This window comes from Lottia gigantea (genome assembly GCF_000327385.1).
Source record: "Lottia gigantea unplaced genomic scaffold LOTGIsca_4, whole genome shotgun sequence".
Taxonomy (NCBI): domain Eukaryota; kingdom Metazoa; phylum Mollusca; class Gastropoda; family Lottiidae; genus Lottia; species Lottia gigantea.
In genome coordinates, this window is record NW_008709379.1 from 6095938 (window position 1) to 6121663 (window position 25726).

The 25726-nt window shown below is 32.4% G+C and overlaps 3 protein-coding genes across 3 annotated transcripts; 1 reads left to right on the forward strand and 2 right to left on the reverse strand.

The window, feature by feature from the left end:
• Window positions 1-2071: 2071 nt before the first annotated feature.
• Window positions 2072-8924, reverse strand: LOTGIDRAFT_153931 (hypothetical protein; the record flags this gene model as incomplete). Its single annotated transcript, XM_009059928.1, has 10 exons — window positions 2072-2104; window positions 3330-3490; window positions 3981-4032; window positions 4207-4328; window positions 4649-4738; window positions 5149-5310; window positions 6942-6990; window positions 8208-8335; window positions 8650-8739; window positions 8870-8924. The coding sequence occupies 10 exons, from the start codon at window positions 8922-8924 to the stop codon at window positions 2072-2074; spliced, it is 942 nt and encodes a 313-aa protein (XP_009058176.1).
• A 3343-nt stretch (window positions 8925-12267) lies between these two features.
• Window positions 12268-12840, forward strand: LOTGIDRAFT_101295 (hypothetical protein; the record flags this gene model as incomplete). The annotated part of the gene is made up of 1 exon (XM_009059929.1): window positions 12268-12840. A coding segment is annotated over one exon (573 nt), but the record flags the coding sequence as incomplete, so codon positions are not given.
• Window positions 12841-15293: 2453 nt separating this feature from the next.
• Window positions 15294-24823, reverse strand: LOTGIDRAFT_205708 (hypothetical protein). The gene is made up of 21 exons (XM_009059930.1): window positions 24778-24823; window positions 24065-24450; window positions 23674-23886; window positions 22582-22832; window positions 22299-22416; window positions 22027-22145; window positions 21651-21842; window positions 21036-21171; window positions 20646-20788; window positions 20369-20481; window positions 20016-20097; window positions 19617-19781; window positions 19277-19380; window positions 18711-18870; window positions 18366-18475; window positions 18068-18189; window positions 17767-17845; window positions 17465-17632; window positions 17196-17313; window positions 16783-16934; window positions 15294-16488 (listed from the first exon to the last, which is right to left on the reverse strand). Exons 2-21 carry the CDS (start codon window positions 24408-24410, stop codon window positions 16221-16223), a joined length of 3159 nt encoding a protein of 1052 aa, XP_009058178.1. The 5' UTR covers window positions 24411-24450; window positions 24778-24823; the 3' UTR covers window positions 15294-16220.
• Between the last annotated feature and the right edge of the window lie 903 nt (window positions 24824-25726).

The following is a 25726-nucleotide window of genomic DNA, read 5'->3' on the forward strand; positions in this document are numbered from 1 at the left end:
ATACGTTTGGTCATACGAATGACGAACTTGGACAAAGGCAGAATAAACAACGTGACCATCCTCTTCACGCTATTATTATCGAACAGAAAATAAATAAGGTCACGATTGCATAATATCATAACAAAAATTCGGTTTCATTTGTTGGAGGAAGAGCTCCCTTTTAGTTTAGTACTTGTGGTAAAAACTAGTCTATCTGTATGTCCAATTCTATTAAAGTCTTACATATAAATCTATGACATCATTCAATTTCTGTTCAAATGATTTTGAAGTCTTTACCTACGGATTAAGATAATTTGAAACACCATGAAAAAGAAAGTTAAAATGTCCGTGAAGTTTTAGGGGTTTGAATCTGAAGATAACACAGTAGGACTAACAAGGTTATTGTTCACGTTACAGATCTACCAGTATAACTTATTAACCACATATACATGACGTCACGTGATTAACAGGTAGTATCCATATCCACATGACGTCACCCTTCGTGCCACTTTCGCACTATGATATCATATTAACGAGAGTTTGACCGTGTATTATATTGTTCCTAAATTTCCTATTTATGATATCAGAACATTGACCGACACCTTGGCTAAAAAGTGTCAATCATAATAGTTTCAAAATAAAATGTCCGACTCCATTTTTCTTATTTAAGTTTAAGAGTTATTTACGTAAGCGTAAGGTATATGACAAAATATTTTATTCTATTATAGGCTATCTATATATCATGACCCCAGGACGCTTCCGTAAGAGCGCTGTTCATTTCATATCAATAAATACAAATTTAGTTCCAATCAAGATATCTTGAAATTCAAATCTTATTTTCGCAATGATACTGTAAATTATGATAATAGAATAAAATAATTTTTTATTTATCATGACCACAGGACACTTCCGTGGCTATTTCATGAAAGATTTGTAATTCTATTTAAGTCAAGTTCTTTCACATCTCAATTTTTCTTATTTTCAGGATGAAAATCCGACGTAGAATATTCGAGTCATAAAGTCGAATCTTTTATTCAAAGATAGCTTGCCAGACAGCTTTGATTTTGAATAAAAATATTTAGCAGTACAGTAACAATCACCAGTATGAAATATTCAACCTTCAGTCATACACTTCTTTTGAACTCTTCAGGGCGATACTGAATAATATTGAGTATGAGTTATTGCCCTTGAAAACGTGTTCAATTTTTAGCTTGTGCAAACTTTAGAAGGCAAATATTCAATCTTCAGCGCGGGACTGAATAATAAAACCGAGTTTTGTCCAAATCCAGCAAGAATCATGCCTTTTAGTGTTTAAGTGCTAAATTTGAAAGCGTTTTCGAGATCAAGGGCAGTAACTCATACTAAATATTTTTCAATTCTTCTGATTTTCAATAGGGTTCATCCTTGGGTAATTACGACCATTCACACCAAGTTTCATCAAAATCCGTCAAGAATTGTGCCTTCTAGAGTGATTACGAGCTAAAAATTCATACTAAATATTTTTTTATTTCTCTGATTTTCAATAGGATTTATCCTTGGGTGATAACAAACACTCAAGCCAAATTTCGTTAAAATCCGTCAAGAATTGTGCCTTCTAGAGTGTTTACAAGCTAAAAATTGAACGCGTTTTCAAGAACAAGGGCAATAACTCATACTAAATATTTTGCGATTCTTCTGATTTTCAATAGGGTTCATCCTTGGGTGATTACGAACACTTAAACCAAGTTTCATTAAAATCCATCAAGAATTGTCCCTTCTAGAGTGTTAACGAGCAAAAAATTGAACGCGTTTTCAAGAACAAGGGCAATAACTAAATATTTTTCGATTCTTCTGACTTTCAATAGGGTTCATCCTTGGGTGATCACGAACTCTCATACCAAGTTTTATAAAAAATTCGTCAAGAATTGTGTCTTGTAGAGTGTTTACGAGCAATTGTGGACGGACGGACATGGGTGACAGCAATATACGCCCCCTCCCCCCATTTCATGTGGGCGTATAAAAAGTGTAAATTAAACAATGAAAATTCGACGCCTCAATATATTCTTTATTTCATTTATTTATTTTTTTGCTTGAAGAACGATTAAGAACGTAATTAACGATAGGCAGGAGAACTAGCTGATGTTATCTACAAAATAACAGGTAATACCCATATGACGTCATTGCAAATGTCACTTTTAACCCTTTACTCATACTAACGAGATTTTAACCCTCTGTAGATACTGGTCTTTTTTGAAATTTATTGTACCTGTACGTGGCCAACACATTGGCGAAGAAAGTGTCACCTATTATGGCTTATAAAGAATAGTGTTGTATTATATTTTGAGTACAATTTGCAAAATCTAACCCGATTGTCAAACAAGCTGTCCTGATAATAGAACTACCAATTAGAAAATTATATTATTCACTCTTCTGAATAACCTGCGATGGAGTTTGGCACCCCTTTCCCAGAGTTCGCATAGCTAATATTGCTCTAATATTCATAAAATGTATATAATCATGACAAAAGTACAATATACATATAGATGAGTAAGTCATGAATAATTATAAATGATTCACTTAATAAATTTATTTATTCTCAATTTACCATTGATATTACATAAATACAAAAATAATGGCTCAGTCAAAAATATAACTATCTGTAGAAATTTACAAAAAATAATTAAATCTATTATAAAAATATGTTGACTATTTCCCTTTACCAGTCTGTTATCAATTTTACAGCTCGAATTCGTGCCATAAATTTTTTGTTAATAAATGCACGATCAGGTTCTGGAATAAAAAGTTCAACACTGAGGTTATCAGTTTAAATGCATATAAAGTATTTTTATAGTAAAATCTCGCTGTGTGTAGTATGATAATATGATAATGGTTCCCCTTATCTGTGAAATGTTCTGATGGAACAATAACCCAGACAATCTGCTTTGCGCAAGAAAAGGATTTTTAGACTAAAGAATATCCTGGCAATATATTTCAAATTGTATACAACCTGTTCGTCTTCAGTAGAATTGAACTAGAAGCCAAAATGGGTTTGCACCATTTAGCCGATATTCACTTACGTTATGTACATTAATATTTGTAGAGTCAAAACCTCTGGTACTAAATCCTTCGTGTCATTGAAATACCCCATTCATACCATAACACTAATTAAATTAGACTAAACTTTCGTTCAGTTTTTCTTAGCTTTTATTTTTAATTAGAAATTATGCACGGATTTCGTGAGACTGTTAATTACGGATAAATTGAATAGTGACGTGCGTTAATAATAAAATCATAAAGCATTCAAACACCAGTTTCCGTTTAAAAGAAGTATATCAACGACACAGTTCGTTATCTAAAAATAAAATACGTACTTGAATACCAGCATTATAAGATTGTCTACGTTGTTGATATTGTCGGGTATATCGAACTCTTTTCTTACATTCACAATGAGTGCAGCCATTAAGATCTTTCACGTAACCATTAACACAGAACAGATCACATCCTGCTAGTCGTGGACATCTACCTCTTGATCCTTTGAGAATATAAAATAAGCATCAAAACTTATTAATTCTAAAGGTATTATTGAAACGGGTACAATATTCCCGTCCCACACCACTAAAGAGGGTTTCGTTAGACTTGTATTACAACTTAATTAAGATTATTTTTGCTAATGTTTGAGATAAAAGGACAATTTTTTGGAATAACAAATGTTTTTAATAGTAAGGGACCCACAATCTCTGATAGAGTGTATTTGCCTTCTCAAATGAATTCAAACTAAAATTCTCTTCAATTAATGTCCTTCAAGCCGTTCATAACTAATGAAATGCGATTTTTCATGATATTAGTCTGAATTGAATGTAAACAAACAAAATTTTTTATAGATTTTTGATAAACCTATATTTTATTATAATATTTTTTAATTACGATATTTGTTGCATTGATAATCCATATAATAAGAACGATGAACAATATTTCCCTTAATGTGTATTGTTACAAACGCCGCAATATGGACATTGACGTACCTTCTGACCCCCGGGCCACTCTATGTTCATTTTGGTAGTTCTTAAACTGGATCTAATAGAGAAAAATAAACATAATAAACTATTGAAGTTTGAAAGTTTTGTACATTGACCAAGCTACAGCTATCATCTCTTCTTACATAGAAGACAATTCAGAGGTTACAGAAAGTGAATGAGGAATAGATAAAGTAAACGAGGAAATACATATAAAAAAAAGTAATTTACAGACCTTTGATTCAGATTTCTGGCATCGACAAGTCTGACAACCATTCCAATCTTTAACATATAGATTATGTGGACAGTAATTAGGACAATAGACTTGTTTACATCTCTCTAAACCAAATACTAAACCTTTAAAACAGACAAAATAACTGTTTTGTTAAAGTAAATTCTTTGATTCTCATAGCAATGAGGTCAGTACTTTGAACTATATTTAGGAATTTAATATTTATTAGTTGAAAGATAGCGCACATACATCCTAAACAAACCTATCAGTTAGTGCATGAAAAGTAAGAATGGTTTTGAAGAGAATGTCTTACTCTTTCTGTGCCGAAACTCCAAAGGCAGGATTTGTAACAAACGTCGGTGATATAAAGGAAAATATTTATCTTAATATTATAATTCTATATTGGAAATGAAATAAAATATATGGATACCATATTAATGCTTACCTCTGTTGCACTGACAAGTTCTACAACCTCTACCATCATACATAAAGCCAGATGAACAATACTGGTGACACTGTACTCTTGGACATTTCACTACAAATATTACAAAACGTCACATATGAAGACCAATGTGGATGATGACTATGGTGACACAAGACCATACGAGCATTTATATATAATGGCTTGAATATTTTTTCGACCAATAACGATAAGTCAAAAGTAGTCAAAGTCCAATGCCACTGGCGAAAATGCGAATATACAGAAGTGATATAAGTCCAGTGTGTTCTCCCCAGGATGAACATGCTCGAACAAATCATTTGATTGATCGAAAACTGAATGAACTAAAGAAATGAATGCTTAACAATTTCTTCAGTTTAAAGATAGCATATTGAGTCAGAAAAAAAACCACGAAATGAATCATCCAGGTTTGTATTTTAATCAGATTGCGCAAACTTAATAAGTTAATAAGCTTGTTAATATGGAGTTGAATTCCGACTAATTACCTGCTTTATTATGCTTTAAGGGAATTGTGGGTTCGATTGTGTTTAATAATCCATTATTGGACTCCCTTGTTCTACACTGGCAAGTGACACAACCAAATCTATTAGAAGCGTAACCATTGACACAAAATAAGTCACAACCAACCAACTGCTTACATTTTAGACCTGTAAAGAGACCAAATGAATCTCGGTTATTTTATTCTATTTTTTACTGAATAAACAAATGTGATATAACGCCGTCGAAGTTTAAACAGGGGCAATCAACAAAAGATTTCCTTCACCACCTGAGCCCACATAATTCTAGCTATTCGTATGACAAATCCGAATTAAATCCTGACGCATATAGTTCAAGAATGAACGCATTGAAGTTCACCTTAAAAAAAACGTTCAATGTAAGGTGTTACAGAAGGTGCACTCATAGAAGCACTGGCCACAAGGTCACAAGAATTGAACATCAATTATCAATTTAAGTAATCAAAATTAAATTGAAATAGTACTATAAATGTTCTGCGCTGCGTCCAAAGAGAAATGTAAATTCTGGAAAGACTAAAATAATATATTGCTTGCAAATAATCAAAAAATTGTTTAAAACACATAATGCAATAGCTTCTGAGAATTAATGGACTGGGGTCTAATTTGCCATGAACAAGTAAATTACTTAGATATTGTTTGTCTTAAAAGCAGTAACCAAACGTTTAGTGAAAATATTCGGAAATTGATCTTGAAGTTCCGTGTAATATCGTTTGACAATCAGGGAAGCAATTTTGACAGTTGAATTATAGGTTGGAACAAAGGGTATCATTTGATTGCCATGCTGGATATTTGATCACTATAGGTACAATGATTTGCAATTGATCGATCCACAAACTCTTTATCTGCAATCGCTTGGTTTGGTAATAAAGGGACTTTTTCAAGGAACATGGCAAGAATATCTTCAATTCACGATTGGTCTGTCTTTCAAATGAAGTATATTGAAACCATGACCGCTAAGACGAGTACACAACGCATTTTGAGTTTCACCAACATATTGAACATAGCATTCTTTACAAGAAATTATGTAAATTACATTTTTATCTAAAAAAGAAAGAACGGAAGGGATGGGGAGTTGGGAGATGGGCATTTTGTTTTTAAATCTCTAAAATAGTGTCGTTTTTAACTTTGCGCAAAAAACCTTCTGAATAACCCCTTTCTCTCCTTTTACTAAAACCCAGTTCACATGCCGAATCAAAATCAATCTTTCTAGTGCATATTCTGTTAAATATTAGAATGTGCGATTTAATTACAAAACAAGTTGGTGTGTGTGGTCCTTTGAATACAGTCGTATCCAGAAAATTCATACTATTTTCAGAAGTATTTGCAGTTAGCTTGACGGAAGGATGGTGATTATTCAAGGTTCCGAAATATTCCCAAAAGTTTGCCAAAGTTTTTGTCCAAATGATGCATATTTCATCTAAGAATCTTACATAAAAGAAAGGTTTTGTGTATAGTTGAACTGTTGGCAAAGCAAATATTAAATTTTAATTCTACAAGGGGATGCACATTAAAAATTTAGCTTTGTCTTTAGCCGACTATATTCCTTCATCGCTGTCAAAAAATTTGGTTTACTATACTATCACTAAATCATCACGGGGCGTGTTTAAGGTCAGCTTTCTCAACGTGAAGGAACATATCTTATTATGCATTGTTATTCGTTTCTTATCATAAATGTTGTCATAAACATTATGGAATGTTGCATCATTCCAGCAGTGAAAGTGTCAATGCGCAGTCAGTTGAAAATAAAATAGAAGAAGACTAACCTTTGTTTTGTTTATCTCCGTCAAGATGAAAGAATATTAAAGGTTTAACCTGAAAAGTTCAAAATAAAAAATAACATAGTAATTACAAAACCCGATCTGAAGATAGCACAAAGAAAGTTTTGAGGTGGGGTGGGGCGCTACTAACATATGTAATTATTTAGATGGTGGTAGATTTACCAGTCGACCACAAGTCTCGGTTTTCTGCGGATTGAATCAAATAGCAATAACGATCGATCAAACTCGCTCAGACACCACCAGTTCCATTCTGTAGTCGATGAAAATCTCAAATTCCAGTCAAGGTTCCCTACATAGCATCAAACAACCCCTCCCCCCTCCCCCCCCTCTCTCCGCTACCATTTGAATTGACTAAAACATACCGAATATCTGCAGTTATATACAAAGATAGCTTGCCGGCCAAGGTAATATACGCCCACTGGCAGCTTTGATTTTGAATAAAGTATGAAATATTCAACCTTCAGTCATACACTTCTTTTGAACTCTTTAGGGCGATAACGAATAATATTGAGTATGAGTTATTGCCCTTGTTCTTGAAAACGTGTTCAATTTTTAGCTCGTGAAAACTCAAGAAGGCAAATATTTAACCTTCACCGCGGTATTGAATAATGAAACCAAGTTTTTTTAAAATCCGACAAGAATCATGCCTTCTAGAGTTTAAGAGCTAAGATTTGAAAGCGTTTTCAAGAAAGAGGTCAATAACTCTTAAGAAACATTTTTCGATTTTTCTGATTTTCAATTGGGTTTATCCTTGGGTGATAACAAACACTCATACCAAATTTTGTCAAAATCCGTCAAGAATTGTGCCTTCTAGAGTGTTTACGAGCTAAAAATTGAACGCGTTATCAAGAACAATGGCATTAACTCATACTAAATATTTTTCGATTTTTCTTATTTTCGATAGGGTTCATTCGTTAGTGATAACGAACACTACAACCAAGTTTCGTCAAATTTCATCAAGAAATGTGCCTTCGAGAGTGATTTTCAATAAGGTTTATGCTTTGGCGGTAACAAACATTCATGCCAAGTTTCGTCAAAATCCCTCAAGAATTGTACCTTGTAGAGTGTTTACGAGCAATTGTGGACGGACCGACGGACGGACGGACATGAGTGACAGCAATATACGCCCCCCATTTCATGTGGTCGTATAAAAAGTGGATATCTTCACTGCTGTGAGTCAGAATTTATAGCTCTTTATTTGCGTCGGTTATGTACAGGATGAGGTCCGATATTGTAAGCCTAGGATTTTACCTTTGTTTCTGTTTTTGCCTGTTTACAAAGACAGGTTCCACACCCGAATTCGTCTTTTTTGTATAAATCATAAGGACATTTATTTGGACAATAAACATTTTGACATCTTTCTATACCAAACAGAATACCTGAAAAGAAACGAGAGTCAAACACATTATCCTAAATGGAGAGCATGAAAAAAAATCACATATATACAGTTAGCAAAGTTAACTTCAAATTGAAATCCACGAACCATCAACCGATAAAAGCCAAGGGACATGATATGAGGCCAATATTTATTTCGAATTGTACATGGATAGATGATGTTTAATGTTTCAATCTTTGAAATACTAGGTGTTTATGTTTATTGTACATTCCATTTAAAACACAGACTTTTAGTCCACTTGTTTGAAAAATAATTCTCCCTTCATTGCAACTATAGACATGACCTTTTTTAACTTACCTTTGTTGCATTCACAAGTTCGACATCCTATTTGATCATAAACATATCCATTTGGACACAAGTTGTTACATTTTGGAGGCCCACAGCCATCTACAATAATGAGAAATGACTATTTATTTAAATTGTTCTAATTGGTAGACGAAGAAATAGAAAGAAAACGTAGTCAGCCATATAGATTACAGGCGAATGTTTTTCTGTAAGAAAATTTGTAATGTCTTACCACTTGTGTAAACAGCAACAACCACTAATAATAAAATAACATTGACATTTAGCATTTTGGTTCAAGTGCATGTAAATTGAACCTATACACACTCGGATACAATGATTAGTGGTCGAATATCTTGTAAAATAAATTGATGTATGAGATGAAGTTGTCTTATATTGGACGATTAGTATGATTGTATAATCACTGTTATTATTGTCACATCTATCACAATGATAATATGATGGATTTAGATGTTTCAACTAAAAACGTGTGACTAAAACAACCCAGACTTCACTCCTCTTCTAATGTTTTAAACAATTAGATTCCTCATTGATAATAGTATTTCAAGACATGGATATAGAATAGAAAGTTTGGGGTCGGTAGAAAAATACAAATAAGGTTAATGTGTTAAAATGGAAATTCGTACTCAATAACCGTCCTTTAAAGTTTTAAAACGCCGTCTTCAATTTTATAAACCGTTTGTGTGTATGTCGATATAGGAATTTCAACTGATGAAATGACAGCTTACATTTTGAGACCTTGCAAAAACATTTAAACAATTACTTTTTGTATTTGTCTTGATCAATTTACTAAAGTATCAGGACTTAAGTCATGTTACTAAGATAGCAATAATGGAAAATATAGATATCATTTCGGAAATACATAACCTAATCGAGAAGATCTCGATTAAGAGAAAATTATTGACCCAATAAAAGAGGGTCACATGGGTTACCTGACTCCATGGATTTAAAAAAAAGTATTCAGGTGCTTATGTATATGTGGTCGTGGATATGTCAGCAGAATATAGCATATTTCAAGTATGAAATTCCACAATACTTCTGACATAGACCTATAGACCAAAGGATCCCGGAAGGCCTACACAATTCTAGAAAAGCCTAATTAAAATAAACGGTCGTGAAAAAAAGAATGAAAATGAGAGAAAACATTCATTTAACAGTATTAGTAGATTTCATTTCAGGGGTACAAGTTTATAAAAAAATAGTTTGCAATACAATTTATTGATTTAATATGATTTATGTACAGAGATCAATATTTGGCAGCGCTGTCTTAAGTTTGAGTGCGAGAGCTGAGTGCGTGGGAAAGTTGCATGTTAGTCTAGACGTGTAAAAACTTGTTAACTGCGGTGAAAATGAATCGACATCATAACATGGATTATGATTGTCACATCTTGATACACTTATTATTTTATAGATTAGGGTGGTTGAAAGGTAACAAGTTAGTATCCAACAGAAGGCACTGTAAGAGGCTTTAAGTAATGTTCACGAATGTTAAGATTAATGTGTTAAAATGGAAATTCGTTCTTTAATGTTTGAAAACGTCGTCTTCAATTATAAACCGATGAACGATTAAAAGTTTAGCGCTAATTTACATTGTATTAATAAGGGAATAAGTTGATGACAAAACGTAAACGTATGTTGGTATTTTTACGACATATTTTATTTGTATACTGTATAAGTGACATGTTTAGTTGCTATTTTTTACTGAAAAAAGTAACATAGCTAAAAATGAAGTTGAAAATTTTGAGCAACAGAGATCATTAATGGAAAATTATTATACCAATAAATATAAAGATATCATTTTTATTGAATGTCTTCCGTGCGAGGTGATCACTCTACGCCCACACCGCAGAAAAATTGCATGGCAGCTTTCATCTTTACATAAAGCATCTTCAATGAACACAGCTATAACATACGCTCACTACCCACTGTCGGGAATGATAGCAACGTCTTAAATAGTGACTTAAATACGAATTTTCTCATAATCTTATGATATTTTATCAAGTCAAGACAATATCTAAAAAACGGTTTATCATCAAATTCAAACATGATCAAGGTCTCAACAATATACACATTTGTTTCAATTTTCATCATACATAAATACATTAGCCTCAATGATAATTAGGTTACTTTTATAGTCAAGATCGGGGTTACGACAAATATATACGTCCACATCAGAATTTGATGGTATAAAAATCGTAAATTTTTGCTCCCAGAAATAAAATCAAGAAAGCTTAATGACACTTTTGTTTATCTTGAATACATTTTACAACTGTGTTGTTTATAATCATTGTTTATCTGAAACATGTTATAGTGTGATATTTTCTATGTTGACGAGCAACGTTTCAATCTACAAAACTCACTTTATTTGATTGTTTTCGAATCCGTTTATCGTAGTTCCTAACTGAATAACATTTTAGTTTTGTAACGCCATGACACAATAATAACGTGATTTTCATAATTAAAACAACCTAAACCATATAATTTATATAACTGCAAACAGTACTGTTTCGGCCTTCTGGTCCTTATCAGTGCCATGCTGATACTGGAATTGAGGTTTGGCTATATACACGCTAACGACAATGGTACACTCCAGATATAAAACATAATATATATATATATGTCAATAAATTAAATACTAAATAATATTATATATAATAAAGACCAATGACAAAGGTAGAGATTAAGCTGTTGTATCTCCTTTATTACTACTTATTGTAGGTCTACACTGTAATTTACAGAAAAGAATTTAATCATGAATTGAACAGGAAGTGACTTAATTACTTTAAAACCTAATATATTATTGATTGGTCTATAATATATAGTCTACGCATATCAATAGCTTCTGCAAAACTTAAATAATGCCATTGGTAAATAGTTTACGCTGTTGTATATGGTTGTTTACGGTATTTAGTCACTAAGTATTTCACAATCATGTCCAATAATAGAGAGAGATATCATTTTCCGTGCTCTATCATGGTCACGTGTGAATAATATATCATACGAGTAATGCAATAGACAGCATTTACCTTTTACATTTAATGTTTTAATTTTCATTTATTACTTTTCACTATAAGGCACTATAACTTTATGATATTGAGATAAACATGGCGGAAAGTAAATTTGATGGGTAAGTTGATAGATTCAATGTGGCAGTGACTATTTACCACGTTCGTGGTCCTATTTTTTGACTACACTGAGCTCAGAATTGTTTTATCTCATTTCACTAATTTTTAAAATCAAATTATCAATTGCATGCAACGTGTCTTAGAAGTGTCGTATCTTGATCCAATTTTATCGGTTTCCAGGCATCTGAACGGAATGAATCTCCAGAATAGAAAAAATTGTTTGATACTATAGACAACACTGTACTTATATTATAACTTTCGATATTTATATTTCAGACAGAAAATTCGAGAAGAACTAACAGAAAGGGGAGTGTGTGTCGTCTCAGGTGTAGTAGATGAGAAAGAATGCGATGAACTAATGGATTCGTTTAAACGATGGTTGAAACAATTCAAAGCCGAGGATTGGCCTTATCATATGCATTCAGTTATACAACAATATTACATTGGTCATTTTCAATCTACATGGACAGCTCGACTGAAAACCAAAGAAGTTTTTAAAGAAGTTTGGCAAACTGATAAATTACTAACAAGTATTGATGGTGTTGCTATTTCACCCCCTCCAGAGCTGGGAGGATTTTCATTTGCTGTTGCCGACAGTCACTGGTTCCATGTTGATCAGGGTGCAACCAGACAAGGACGGCATGCTTATCAGGGTGCTTTATATCTAGAGGAAACAACAGAAACAGATTACGTATTTCGCGTTTTAGAAGGATCTCACAAATGGCACAAAAAGTTCTACGAAACCTTTCCAGAAGTTGCCAGGAAGGCCTCAAAATATGATTTTTATAAACTAACCCCAGAACAGTTTCAATGGTATCAAGACAGGGGATGCGTTCAACGCCGAATTCCGGTTCCGAAAGGAGGAATGGTTTTGTGGGACTCCAGAACTATTCACGATAATAATCGGCCTGAATTCGGACGAGCGAACTCCGATAGGTGGCGATTTGTAGTCTTTTCCTGCATGACCCCTGCCGTGTGGGCTAAACCGGCAGACATCAGTGCCAAGCAAAAAGCTTATAAAGAAATGTTGATGACCGCACATTGGCCTTCACAAAATGTTAATTACTTCGACGATTTTATACCTTCACATGATAGTAAAATCCGTACGATAACCTCACTACCAGATATTGCAAAATCAGAAGAAGTCAAACTGTTGTGTGGTGTCCTGGATTATGATTTCGAAGATGGTAAACCAAATGGTCCAGAAGAACCAAAATGGATCTATCTCGATCAATTTAGACTGGTAAATTGTGAAGACGACACTGAAGATTATCCTACTGATGGTTCTGTCCCTGCATGGCAAAAGAAAAATAAATACTGATATCTAGGGAGCATATACAAATCCTGTACTTATCTTTGTTTTTCAAATACATGTAGATTTCAGCTATATAGTTCAGTAAAGACATTATAACCATCATGGATTACTCGGCTTTGGTTTGTAATAATATAGGCATATTTTGTGTAAGACGGTGATGAGAACAGTCTCATGAAAGCACTGGCCTAGGTCGCAAAGTAAAGATTAATGATAAAACAAGATGCAAGTCAAAAGTTAAGATAATTTGATACGTTAACTAAGGATGTCTCTGTAATTATGGAAGCCGGCTGCGGCCATATTACCCGACAAAACGAGGAAAAAGGCGAGAAAGCGAGGAAAAAGGCGAGGAAAAGGCGAGAAAGCCTTTCTCGACTTCTCGCCTTTTTTACTCTTGCTTTCTCGCCTTTTTTACTCTCGCTTTCTCGTCTTTTTCCTCGACTTTTTTTTACCCTCGCTTTCTCGCCTTTTTTTTACCCTTGCTTTCTCGCCTTTTCCTCGCCTTTTCTCCGCTTTCTCGCCTTTTTCCTCGCTTTCTCGCCTTTTTCGTCGATTTCTCGTTTTTTTCCTCGCCTTTTTCCATTCATCTTTATCAGTGCATATTTTTTTTTCAAATTGTTAATTTAATTGAATTAATGAAATATTCAAAAAAAAAAAACCATACGAAATTTATTTTGAAAGAATGTTAATCAGAAATAACACATATTCCGAGTTTTGCTGTTGTTTCATGCATACGGTATTTTGCATTTTGTATTTAAAATCGGTACCCAGGTCGGTCGGTCCGTTCACATTATTGGTAATCGAATGAGAATCTAGCATTAAGTCGATTTTTTTTATTAAAGAATAAAAATTGTATACAATATGTATATATGTTTACGAAATGGGATGGACAACAAACAAATGCGTCTCCTTTTCTATTTTGTAATATAACTATGGTCCTTGGATTCGATTTATCAATGAAATAAGTATTCATTTATAATGAAATAATGAATATGCCTATCAACTGACGTATTATGCCATATTAAACAGGATCTTGAATTTAGTTTTCAACCAATTATAAATCTTAGGGAGTATACTAGGTTGTAATTTGGTACTAATGACAAAGTTACGAAAGCATAGGCACAGGACTTATAACTTAGTGTGTAATTTGAAAGGAAAGAGTATTTATAGTGTTATCGAATATCTTCACTATTCTTCTATTAAAAATAGCCTATCAAACATAAAAACTTTTGAAAAACCGGACCTGGACACATTGTTAAAAAACCTGTTATATATTAGGGCTTAAATATGTACTAATAAAACTCGGTTTTCTTTTTTATGTTCTTTGTAACAAGATACATGTGTAAAAATATTTTTACAAAAATTCGATTTTTAGTTTTCAGGTTGATATGATATTCACTCAACGGTGGCATTTTGTAGGTAAAAGAATGTTTTTTTTTGGTCAAATTTGTGACAAAAAGATATACCAAAATCTAGAAAAATGTGTTCCTGAATAATGATATATGAAAGTTTTAACTTAACAAAATCCAGCCGTTGAACGCCAAAACTATTTTATAAGCCTATGACGTAGGCCTAGGCTACACATTACATAAACTTTGTAAGTTTGTATTGTTTTTATTAATTGCAAGAAAACTACTGTACGTATTTAAGCAAATTAAACGCTTTATTTTACACACAAATATATGTCGCCTAATTTTTCTGAAGGTTCCAACTAAAATTATTGAGCCATTAAAAAGACAAACGTCAAAACTAGGTCAAACTAATAAATTAACGATCCATTTGTTAATGAACGTATTGAAATCAAATTCAGTTTGAACCAATAGATAGATATTAATAGCGAGGAAAAAGACGAGGAAAAGGCGAGAAAGCGTGGAAAAGGGTGAAAAAGCGAGGACAATTTTCCTCGCTTTCTTGCCTTTTTCCTCGTCTGTTTTTTACCCTCGCTTTCTTGTGGGCGAAAAGTCGAGTTGTATATCAATCTCATTATCCAGATTGTTCACCTTACTAACAGAATACTGGCAATAAGTTTGTACCAACAAGAAATATAAAGAATTCTTCAAGAAATAAGGGTATTTGTCCTCTTATTTGTGCACTTAACAATGCCATAACCAGAGATTTCACTTTACCCCTGACCCAAGTTAACAACTATTATGCTCGGGATAATTGAAGTTTAAAAAAAAGCAAAACAATCACACAAAACAAATTTTATAAAGGCTTCATTTTATTGGGCATTAAACAAAAAGGTAGTCCTTTTATAGTAACATTAAATTGTTATTTACTATTTTCAAAAGATTGGATTATAAAAATGTATTTTGTATCACAGAAATTCAACAATACAATACAACAGTAGGCTAATGAAAAAACAAGGACTACATTCAATATAGAAAAAATTAGCATGTTTCTGAGACCATAACTAAAGGTGAGGGCACATGAACGGTCTTGGTCTGAGATTTTTGTCATCGACTAGAGTCTTGTCAAGAGTTCATCAACTGGCACAGGCATACGAGGAGACAAATATCTCCAGTTGGTCGTTTTCTACCATGTTGATTATCATTGAGGAGCATGCCATTGAAAGGAATTTGTAGGGGACATGATTCTAAATTTTAACGGCAACACAAATTTCTGGTCAAGACTGCTTGTGTGCCCGCATCATAACATGCATTAGTTCTGAATAAAGACTATTGATTGATCCATTTCTTTTTTTGACCATTTAATATACATGCACGGAAATAAAAAAATTTGATCGGTTGCAGAATAGCTAATCAACAGAGTTCACTCTAGATTTGAATTCCTTATCATCCTGAAATCTAATTGAAAAAGATAGAGTAAGACAGTCAACAGGTATTGATAAATGTATCATTTGACAACATGTAGAATTTTATGATTGAATTATTAATCATCTCATAATAAGAGGAATTTTATGTTATACTGATAAACTTATGACTTACTCACATTCACCCCCATATATATATATAAATATGAATATGTAGCATTGAATATCTGTAAGATATCCTTATTACAGGTCATAGATTTGCATTGTCAGTGCAACATTAGTCTTATGGTCAACCTTTCACAAAACATAAGACTAAAATAGTTCAACAAATATCAACTTGAATCATTTACGTCCTTTAGTTGATTTTCTTTTTAAAATTGTGACACATCCAATCAAGTTTAGTGGTCCATGAAACACCATAAGCACTACGAAACTGGGTATGAAAATACTTGATTGCAGCTTGGTCATCTTTCTCCACAGCCAGTGTTTTCCGTACGTAACCAATATCATCTAGAGATTGTAATTCTGGTATACCACATGATAACATTAAGGTAAACAATGTTATTATTAAATGGGAATGCTTTCTCAATATCATGTAAGCTGATGAACATAATTCTTGAAAGCTGAAGTGAAAATTGAGATATATATGAGGTACTTGGCAAGAAAAGAAATGTACAATGATGATTCAAAAGTGAAGATTAAGAGTAGCTACATAATTTCACTTTCAAGTTAATTAAACATTCACTTCATAAATGACAATAAAATCAGCATTAGAATTACCATACACTATCATGAAATAAATATGAAAGATACACTGCTAAATATTTGAGTTCAGAAAAAAAGGTTTTCAAAGTTATACACATTGCCAGTTAACCCATCTTATATTTATGTGAAGCATTTCCCAGATCTGTACCTACTTGACATATTCTTTTTGTTTTATAGGTTGATCAACACCTTTAGCTATAACTCTGATAAAATCTTCAGTTAAAACAAATGGTACACGTTCTCTATTGATACCAAATTTCTTCTTTTTATGATCCAGAAAATGACCAAAATCAATGTGAAAAACCTGCAATACAGATCCACAATATGCAGAATAATTCCAGTCATGCTCATACAACCACAAGTTATTACATTTACATTTCCGTTTTGGGGTTTTTTCTTCAAAAAGAGATATGACCTGGAAACATGGTAATTTGTATTCATGTTCTTTGATGTTAGTAGATGTTTTATGTTTTTTGTTAATCCTGTTTTATTTCAATTGAACATCATCTATATGCTATACATGTAGATCCCCTTGTTTTGAAAGTTAAAGACAATAAATAATTACTCTGCCATCTTCTGTGACCATGATATTTTCTGGATGTCTATCACCAATACCTAATACAAAGGTAGCTACACAATAACCAGCACAGGATTTAGTAAAAGCATCAATAGCTTGTTCATATCTACAACAAAAATAGATTACAAGATATTGTATTTGAAGATATCATAGGAAACATGATTCAGCCCAATTTATACTGTAAATGTAATCAATTTCCTTTAATTATTATATTATTATAATTTTGTATAATATTTCACATAATTAAACATATGTACCTGTCAGAATTTCTTTCTTTAATCCAGCGATGAAGTTGTGAGGAATCCATCTGCATGGCAGCTATGGTTCCTCGTACATTTTGTATGGATGTAATAGTTTTTGAGTTTCTGACACCTTCAATTAACCCTACATCTTTACCGGTGGCCATACAACCATATGGTATCATTCTACAACAGTACAAAAGATTTTTGGTAAAGGATAAGTACTTTCAGTGGTAAAACGTCTTGAGTAATATGATTACTAAACTGACATCAACCAAAAGCTCAGAGCTGTCCTGGGTTTTATGATAAAAAAAAAATACCTTAGATCTAAACCTTCAGCTTTCCATATAGAATCCATTAATCTGATCACTTGTAAAGTTAACATATCTTGTCTTAAATCTACAAATAAACCTATATGTTGTACAATCTACAATACTACAACTTATTGATCTTGATTGATAAACATTTAATTTGTATTTTAATAGAATTTTATTGCCATTTTCCGAGAAATATCAGCAAACTCAGAGAAAATCTACTAAGAACTACTATCATGTACATGATGTAAATAAACATGTGTGAACATATAATAATATTGGAGGGGATAGTATCTTTAGTACATACCATCTCCATTTTTAAACATTAGTAGAAAATCATTATCAGCAATATCCGCCATAGGGTCAGGGTTACTCCAAACCAACCATAATGGTCTCTTCTTAGATGTTTTTACTTGACAGAAATCTTTTCTACAATGATTAAGATTGTGAATATGACAAAATATGCCAATTTCAAATGCTTTTCACAAAATAACGAGAAATTTAAATCAATTTTAAAATCAAATGTATAACAATTGAAATAAACAAGATCAGGGGATTAATGATTTGAAAGATTGGAAATTTGACAAAGAATACAATTGTCTTACTTGATATCACCAAGGATATGACCACAACATAATGGTGAATTAACATGATGTAAAGCCTCTACATAATCAGGTTGTTGTAACTGTTCATGTAATCTCTTCATTTGATCATCCTGACAAAAAGAAACGATAAAAGGATTTCGTATCTGACAAATTCATCAAAAAACCTTTGCAAAGAACTGAATGATGAACATTATTGATCACAACAATATACCAAAAGAAAAATTTGTTAAAATACCTCAACAAGGCACTGGTTTGTACAAAATGGTTTTAAAATAACATTTTATTTCAATATCTAGTGATCATTTGAACATGTAGTGTAAGGTAGTTGTATGACTAACTACTTACATCTTTAACTTCTGATTTTAACATATCTGTTAATTTTGTCAGTTTATCTAGGGCTTCAACTTGTTTTATCAATTCTTTAAGATAAGATCCACAACCACGACAATAAGCCTCTAATATCAAACCAAACCGTAATCTGATAGAAGTTCTATGGATCTCAGATCTACAATATAATAATTTGTTAAAATATCATACAGTCCTTTAAATATTATCTTTGTCAGCAAAACTCAATTTCAATCACTTGTCAAAATACAATCTGATGTTTCATTTTTCTGCAATTAAACAAAGAAAGTTTGACATCACTTCCAAGCCTTAGTTAAAGATAATGTCACATCTGCAAGGTTCATTTTCTAGTTTTTTAGAATTGCAGAGAACGAGTAAATAGTTCTAAAAACTGCCAAAATTGAGGTTTAGTTATCTGGTGCTACAGCAAATAAAGTTATTAAATAATTTGCAGTTTAAAAATGATATTTATTAAAAAAAATTATTGAATTTGAAATGAGTTCCAATTAGCCCTTTTAATTGACCTAGGTCTTCAGAATTTGTTACATGTACACAAAAAAACTTACTTTAAGTGCCAGAAGAAAAAGTTGCCAATTCTCTGACTTAGGAGAGCTCTCTTTAACAAGAATGAGGTCAGTGGATTTTCTAGATATGCTTCATACTTCAAGGCCTGAATTGAAAATAGGAATAGAAAGAAGTCCATCTTGTATCACATTACATACTGATTAATATTATTCAACATGTCTATATCATATTATTTTCTTTGAAAAACTCAATGGTGCCAATGTCATTTATTTTTTGAAACACCCCTATTATAAGATGATTTTAATGGCACCTTATGTCAGTATCAAACTGGTGTGCCTCCAAACTGGTTGAGATTTCAATATAATCTAGTTCAACACCAACCTGTACAAGTTGTAATAAGTATTGTAACAGTTTATCATCTCTTAATCCTTTATCTAAACAAGATACAGCAAACTCTCTCACTTTTAAATCAGAGAATGAACAATCTAACAACTCTAGTCCAACTTCTGGGGAGACTTGTGGCCATCTTTTTAACAATAAATAAAGCTGGAATAGAAACAGACATTCTTAGCATTTGATTTAGACATCGATTATTATTGATATTTATTACAAAAGATATTATAGACAGTAGAAATAATATTGCAACCATGAAAGGCAAAGTATCATTCATTTTTGGCATTAGGATTTATATCATAAATGGATAATCTGGATAATCACATATGTATATCTTTTTGCTTTTGAATGGACTTTAAGTTTTGTCAACTTAAAGGTGAGCCCTACCTGAGCTACGTCTTTTCTATCATACCATTTAACTGCTAATAACAACTTAGGTAGAGAGTTGGGTATTGTAAGACAATATTCTCTATAAGAACAGAAAAATAATACAATATTCTGTGTAATAGCAGAAAAGTAACAGAAAATTAATACAATTTTCTGTATAACACAATATTCTGTGTAATAACAGAAAAGTAATGTAATATTCTATGTGAAAGTATAAAAGTTATCCAATATCTTTGCAAAAAGTCATTCCATATCATCTGTAATTACGCAAAAGTTAAACAATATTCTGTATGATAACAGAAGTTTCACATTTCAGTTGAATCCATAATTTGAAGGAATTTTGATATTACTACCTTCTCTTCCATAAGAGTTCTTTATCTTGTTCTAAAATATCAGCTAATGGATCTCGTGATATGATTTCTTCTAACATATCCATTTCTTTTTCTGACTGTTCTCGACTGTCAGCCTAGTGAGATTGAAATATATCATAATACAAACAGAATTTAAATACATCAAATTTTATTTCAGATTTTAGTTTGAAAACTAAGATATTTCACAAGTTCAGCTTTACACTTCAATTTTCAACATATTTAGCTGCAATGTATCTCTCAAAATATCAAATTACTATACCATATGATATATTCCCTGTCTTTCCTTTAAATAAGCTGTCTGGCCAATCTGGTCTATTAAGGCATCAGGTGGATATGCTACTGGATGAGCTAGTCTATCAAATTCAATTTCTAAACAGGGACAATCTTTATCAGGGTTGGAACCTTGAAGAAAATCATAAGGAATACTAACTTTTACAAACAAGATATATTACCCTTTGAGAAACACAGGGGGTACAAATCTGGAACCTTTAAAGACATGTTAATCTTATTCATTTTTAATATAACCCCCCAAAAACACATTTTCTGTTAAATCAAATGAGTCTAGAGCAGTCATGGAGCTGCAATGTGTCTACACTATAAAATTGAGTAACTATATGGCTAATCATTTTGAGTATAGTTTAATACATACCAGGTAATCCAATAGGATTTAATAAATCATCCATTCCTTGTGGCATTGGCCATAAATGTAAACTAACTTTTTCTGATGCTAATCTATGATTGAAATCAAACATCTGAATATTTCCCCAAGCTAATGCATAATGTACCTGTAAGAAATAGATAATATATTTAAAGATATAAATCTTTTAGATAAAATAGCTTGCCAGGCAAGGTAATATATGCCCACTGTCAGCTTTGATTTGAATAAAACTATTTGGCAGTAACAGTAAAAATAACTAGTATAAAATATTCAAACTTCAGTCTTACACTTATTTTGAACTTTGCTGGGTGTTACTGAGTAATATTACCATGTTTTGTCAAAATCCAACAGGAATTCAGCCTTTTAGCGATTTCAAGAATTGTGCCTTCTAGAATGTTTATGAGCAATTGTGGACGGACGGAACATGGTTGACGCTAAAATACCTCCCATTCTATGTGGGTGTATCAAAACATACTGCCATGACCAATTTTCCCGATAGTCTTTCAATTCACCCATTCTCACGTTAGGAAATAGGTTTAAGTTTATGCAATGAGATTCTATTATGTAAAAAATCAAATACAGCAATATGGAGTAAACATAACTTACCTTTTTATTTTTACGTTTAGCCACAGAAACAGAACAAATAGACAGACATAATCTAGCACTACGTGGTATATCTGGTATAGGTAGAAAAGTCAACCACTGGTCCCATCTAGGATTTGTTGAATCACCTTGATGGGTATTTCTTATTTCACTTAAAGGTTCTGTACCATGATATATACCAGCTTTAACATAGATCTAAAACATAGAAAAACAAAGAATTCATTTTATATTATAACTTATTGATGAAAATCTCTACTCACAGAAACATTTGTGAGACATCAAAGACTTTGCCTGTAATGTCTGTTACTGTTACTCAAATGCATAACTTGTTCTGATAGATTGAAGAAAAGTTCATATGTCAGACTCTAAATGTACTTACTTTACCAAATTCTTTAACATTAACATATGAAGCGCAAGATATTTTAATTCTTAAAGCAGTATTTACATCATTAGTATATAATATTTGTTGATTGTTGATTTCAGCTAGAGCTTGTATACCTGTAAACAATAAACATATATCAAACATGAATTATGTTTTATTGTTCTTTAATTTTTCTTAAAAATAATGGTAGGAACTTTTATTTTAAAAAAAATAGAATCATCTGTTTACAAATTTTACCTATCATATCCAGAATGGAAACCAAATCTTACCTCTCTGGACATAGGAAGGCACTGTAAAATGACTTTCTGTTAATGAGCTATACACACTATCTTTAGTGTATAACATAAATTGAGGTATTTTATCATCTGCTATACAATCACGTATATACTGTAATAAAGATTGATAGAGATATAGAATGGTGGTTATTCATGTATTATCATTATCCTTTCAATAAAAACCCAAATTTTCATAAGCAGAAGTATGACAAATAAAAACATAACTCATCAAGACTTTGATACCAGGCATAATCAAACAAACGTAACTCATTATTACCTTGTATTGGCCTATAGGACACTCTTCTAACAAAAACTGATCACAACCACAAACTTTCAACACATAAGATTGGCTGAATTCCTCGATACACATCTGAGTATGTTCTTTAGTCATACTCATGAGACGACTGCGACGACGTATTGTTTCTGCTATAACATCAGTAGGAGAAGCTGAGATATTGAGTTTCACACTATATTTAGTTCTATCATTATTACCAGACACTACCCATACACACATAATCACTGAATCATCTGCAACATAAATGTATCTTAAAATACAAATTTTCTTCTTTACAATAAGATAAAAAAACATTATGTTTTAGAAACATGGCAGAAATGGTGTAGCCTTAAAATGAACAAAATTATTTTTGCAAACAGGGCTTAAATTAAAACACTTAAGAATCAACACTAGAGCTTAATTTGAAATAATAATTACACTACCAGTACTACTTGTTTTTGACTTAAGCTTATGAAGATGATCAAAATATTATGATTGGAAGCATATAAGGATTATCTGTAGAATCCAATTTTGGCACCTGGTTATAACAACACTATGATTAATATCTAATTTGATTTATATTATTGAATAATACTAAAACAGTAATATTAATTAAGATAGTGGACCACAGCCATATATGCCCTTCATGGCATGCGGAGGGTAAAAACGAAACATCCATTTTAAGTTTCATCAAATTCGGTTGAAAACTAAGAGAGTAATAGCATATTCAAGATTTTGGGGCAAGGACAATAACTCTGCTACCAACAGTCGAAAATAGCTCAAATTCGAACTTGATCTTCATTATGTATACACATACCATTTGATTCCATCAGAAAATCTAGTTTTTAGAGTGTTTACAAGCAAATGTTGACGGACGGATGGATGGAATTACGGACCGACAGAGGACGGACAGGGGTGCGGACAATATATGTCCACATAGAGAGATATGGGCGTATAAAAATTGGTCCTCATTGAAATAAAACTTAAACTAAAATTTAATTTTATTCAGTCCAATAAACCGTATATTTCAGTCGTGTTTTTTCTTCATCTTCTAGTTCCTTTTTTCCCAAGTACTATTTATATGTATTTAATTACCTTTAGCTCTTATTTTTTGGTGTAAATGTGGTGGTAGAAACTTGGATGATTCAATATCAGGTGGATAGGCATACAGAGCTTGTCCATGAGGCCCATTCCGTTCTCTCTCACCAATAGCTTCTTTGCACACATTGAGTATATTCCGTCTAAAAGTCATTACTTCCAAATCTTTTGTTTCATTCAAATCATTTACAGGTATTCCTATTAACATACCTAATAAAAAAGAAATATCCACATCTGCCATTTATCTAGGTGTTAAGGGAGTCAATTCGAATAAAGGTATCAAGAAGATCATAATGAACTAAAATACACAAAATTGAAATATTTCTATCTATCTTCAACATCACAGTTCAACACTCAGAGAGCAGTACAAAATACAAAACACACTTACCAATTTCATAATTTAAAATCTTTTCTTCCCTGTTTCCAATGGGTTCCATAACTTTCAGAATTGGCTGAAACAACCTCAGATCACATAATCTTCTTGTTTCATCATAGAATTCTTCTCTTTCAGCATCTTGTGTTATGGCAACAAATATATAGGAATCTGGATCCAACAACTTACTGAATAGTGGATATTTCTTTGCTTCTGACCACAATTCAAACTTTGCTCTTTCTAGCGTCACATCTCTGTTACATTGTATGGGTACAATGACACCAGTAGGAAGTAAACAGTCCACCAAAACCTGGGATGGCATCAAATGATGCCCCCATAATTCACCCGAGCTAGGTGGCATGACCAAAGATTTATTTATTTAAAACCTCCTCATCACATACCTGCAAATAAGCCTCTTTCAATTAAAAAAAAAAACCAACACAAAACAGGATTTTAAAATTGACCAAGAGGCCTTAACATGTAAAGTCATACATTTAACATCTAATTCAAGTGAATGCAATTGCTCTTGTATTCCTCGTCTGTAGGCCTAATCCTTAAGGCCCCCCCCCCCCCCCCACTCCCCCATCACCAATTAACAAAAAATTAATCAAAAAGGTAACTTTGTTACTCCATTACTCCAAATCACTAACCTACACAAATGACAATTAGGATACAACTTCCTTTGGGTGCCAAAAATAAGTTTACGGATTTCAAAAATTAGACAATACCTTTCTATCTAGGAAAATAGGATTGAATTGAACATAATTAATTGAGAATCTAATCTAATGAAACAAGGAAAACAACAGTCACTTCCGCCTTCTAATCGGAACGGCGAAGAAAAATAAAATGATATGATTGGCTAAAATTATTTGCAAATTAAATCTACAACCGAAACTTTTGTCTATTAACTCTATCTTTCCGCTGCCCAATATTCCTTAGAAAACTAAAAGAGAGCTTTGTGGACCCAGTTGACAAGCTCAATTGCAATTAGACATGGTGTTGACAGGTGTTCCAAAGATTGTGCTAGCATCTTAATTGTTTCCTTTAAGCTAAACAAAACTTGGCTCAAGAAATGAAGCCATAGAAGCTCTTAGAAAGTGAGTAGGCCTAGTTGGTCTATAAATATTATTAATAAATAATGTTCTTTATTATATAGCTAACTCTATTGTTCGCGTCTTATAAAAGGTGGTCCGAGTTGTCCTTGTAAACAATTTATCAGCCCTATCAGTGAATTATGTCTTTCGACTAAACATTTCATTCGAGATTAGTTCTGCACCAAAGAAACTACTTAGCGATTCGATTGCACTTTTCCGGAAGTTGAAAATCTCAACCAAAATGGCTGACAACTACTCCTCCTGATGCATGTTTTGAGAAATAATTTGCATAAACATCAAAATGACTGAAAAAAATAATACAGGAATTGTTTCTGGTAATAATTTTGATATTTTAAAAATCGAATTCCGTATAACTAGGATGCAATCCTCACAAATGGCTTGCAGAAGAACTAGGCTACACTCTTGGCTACAATGATTTCTGAATAGAATATTCAGAATAGTGGTGTAACCTATATTCGTACATATAAGGATTCAAAATAATTAACATTGGTTTCTTTCCATTTTCTTTATGAACCCCTCACTTTGTCCCAGATTTCAACTGGCCTAAACTTAGCATACACAT

Excerpts from the sequence above, each read along its gene's own strand:
- LOTGIDRAFT_205708 (XM_009059930.1), bottom strand. The coding sequence starts at position 24,410 with ATGCCACCTAGCTCGGGTGAATTATGGGGGCATCATTTGATGCCATCC. Across the intron at positions 20,482-20,645 it reads GACAGGGAATATATCATATG|GCTGACAGTCGAGAACAGTC; the intron begins GTATAGTAATTT and ends CAATCTCACTAG. Across the intron at positions 19,782-20,015 it reads ATAGAAAAGACGTAGCTCAG|CTTTATTTATTGTTAAAAAG; the intron begins GTAGGGCTCACC and ends TTTCTATTCCAG.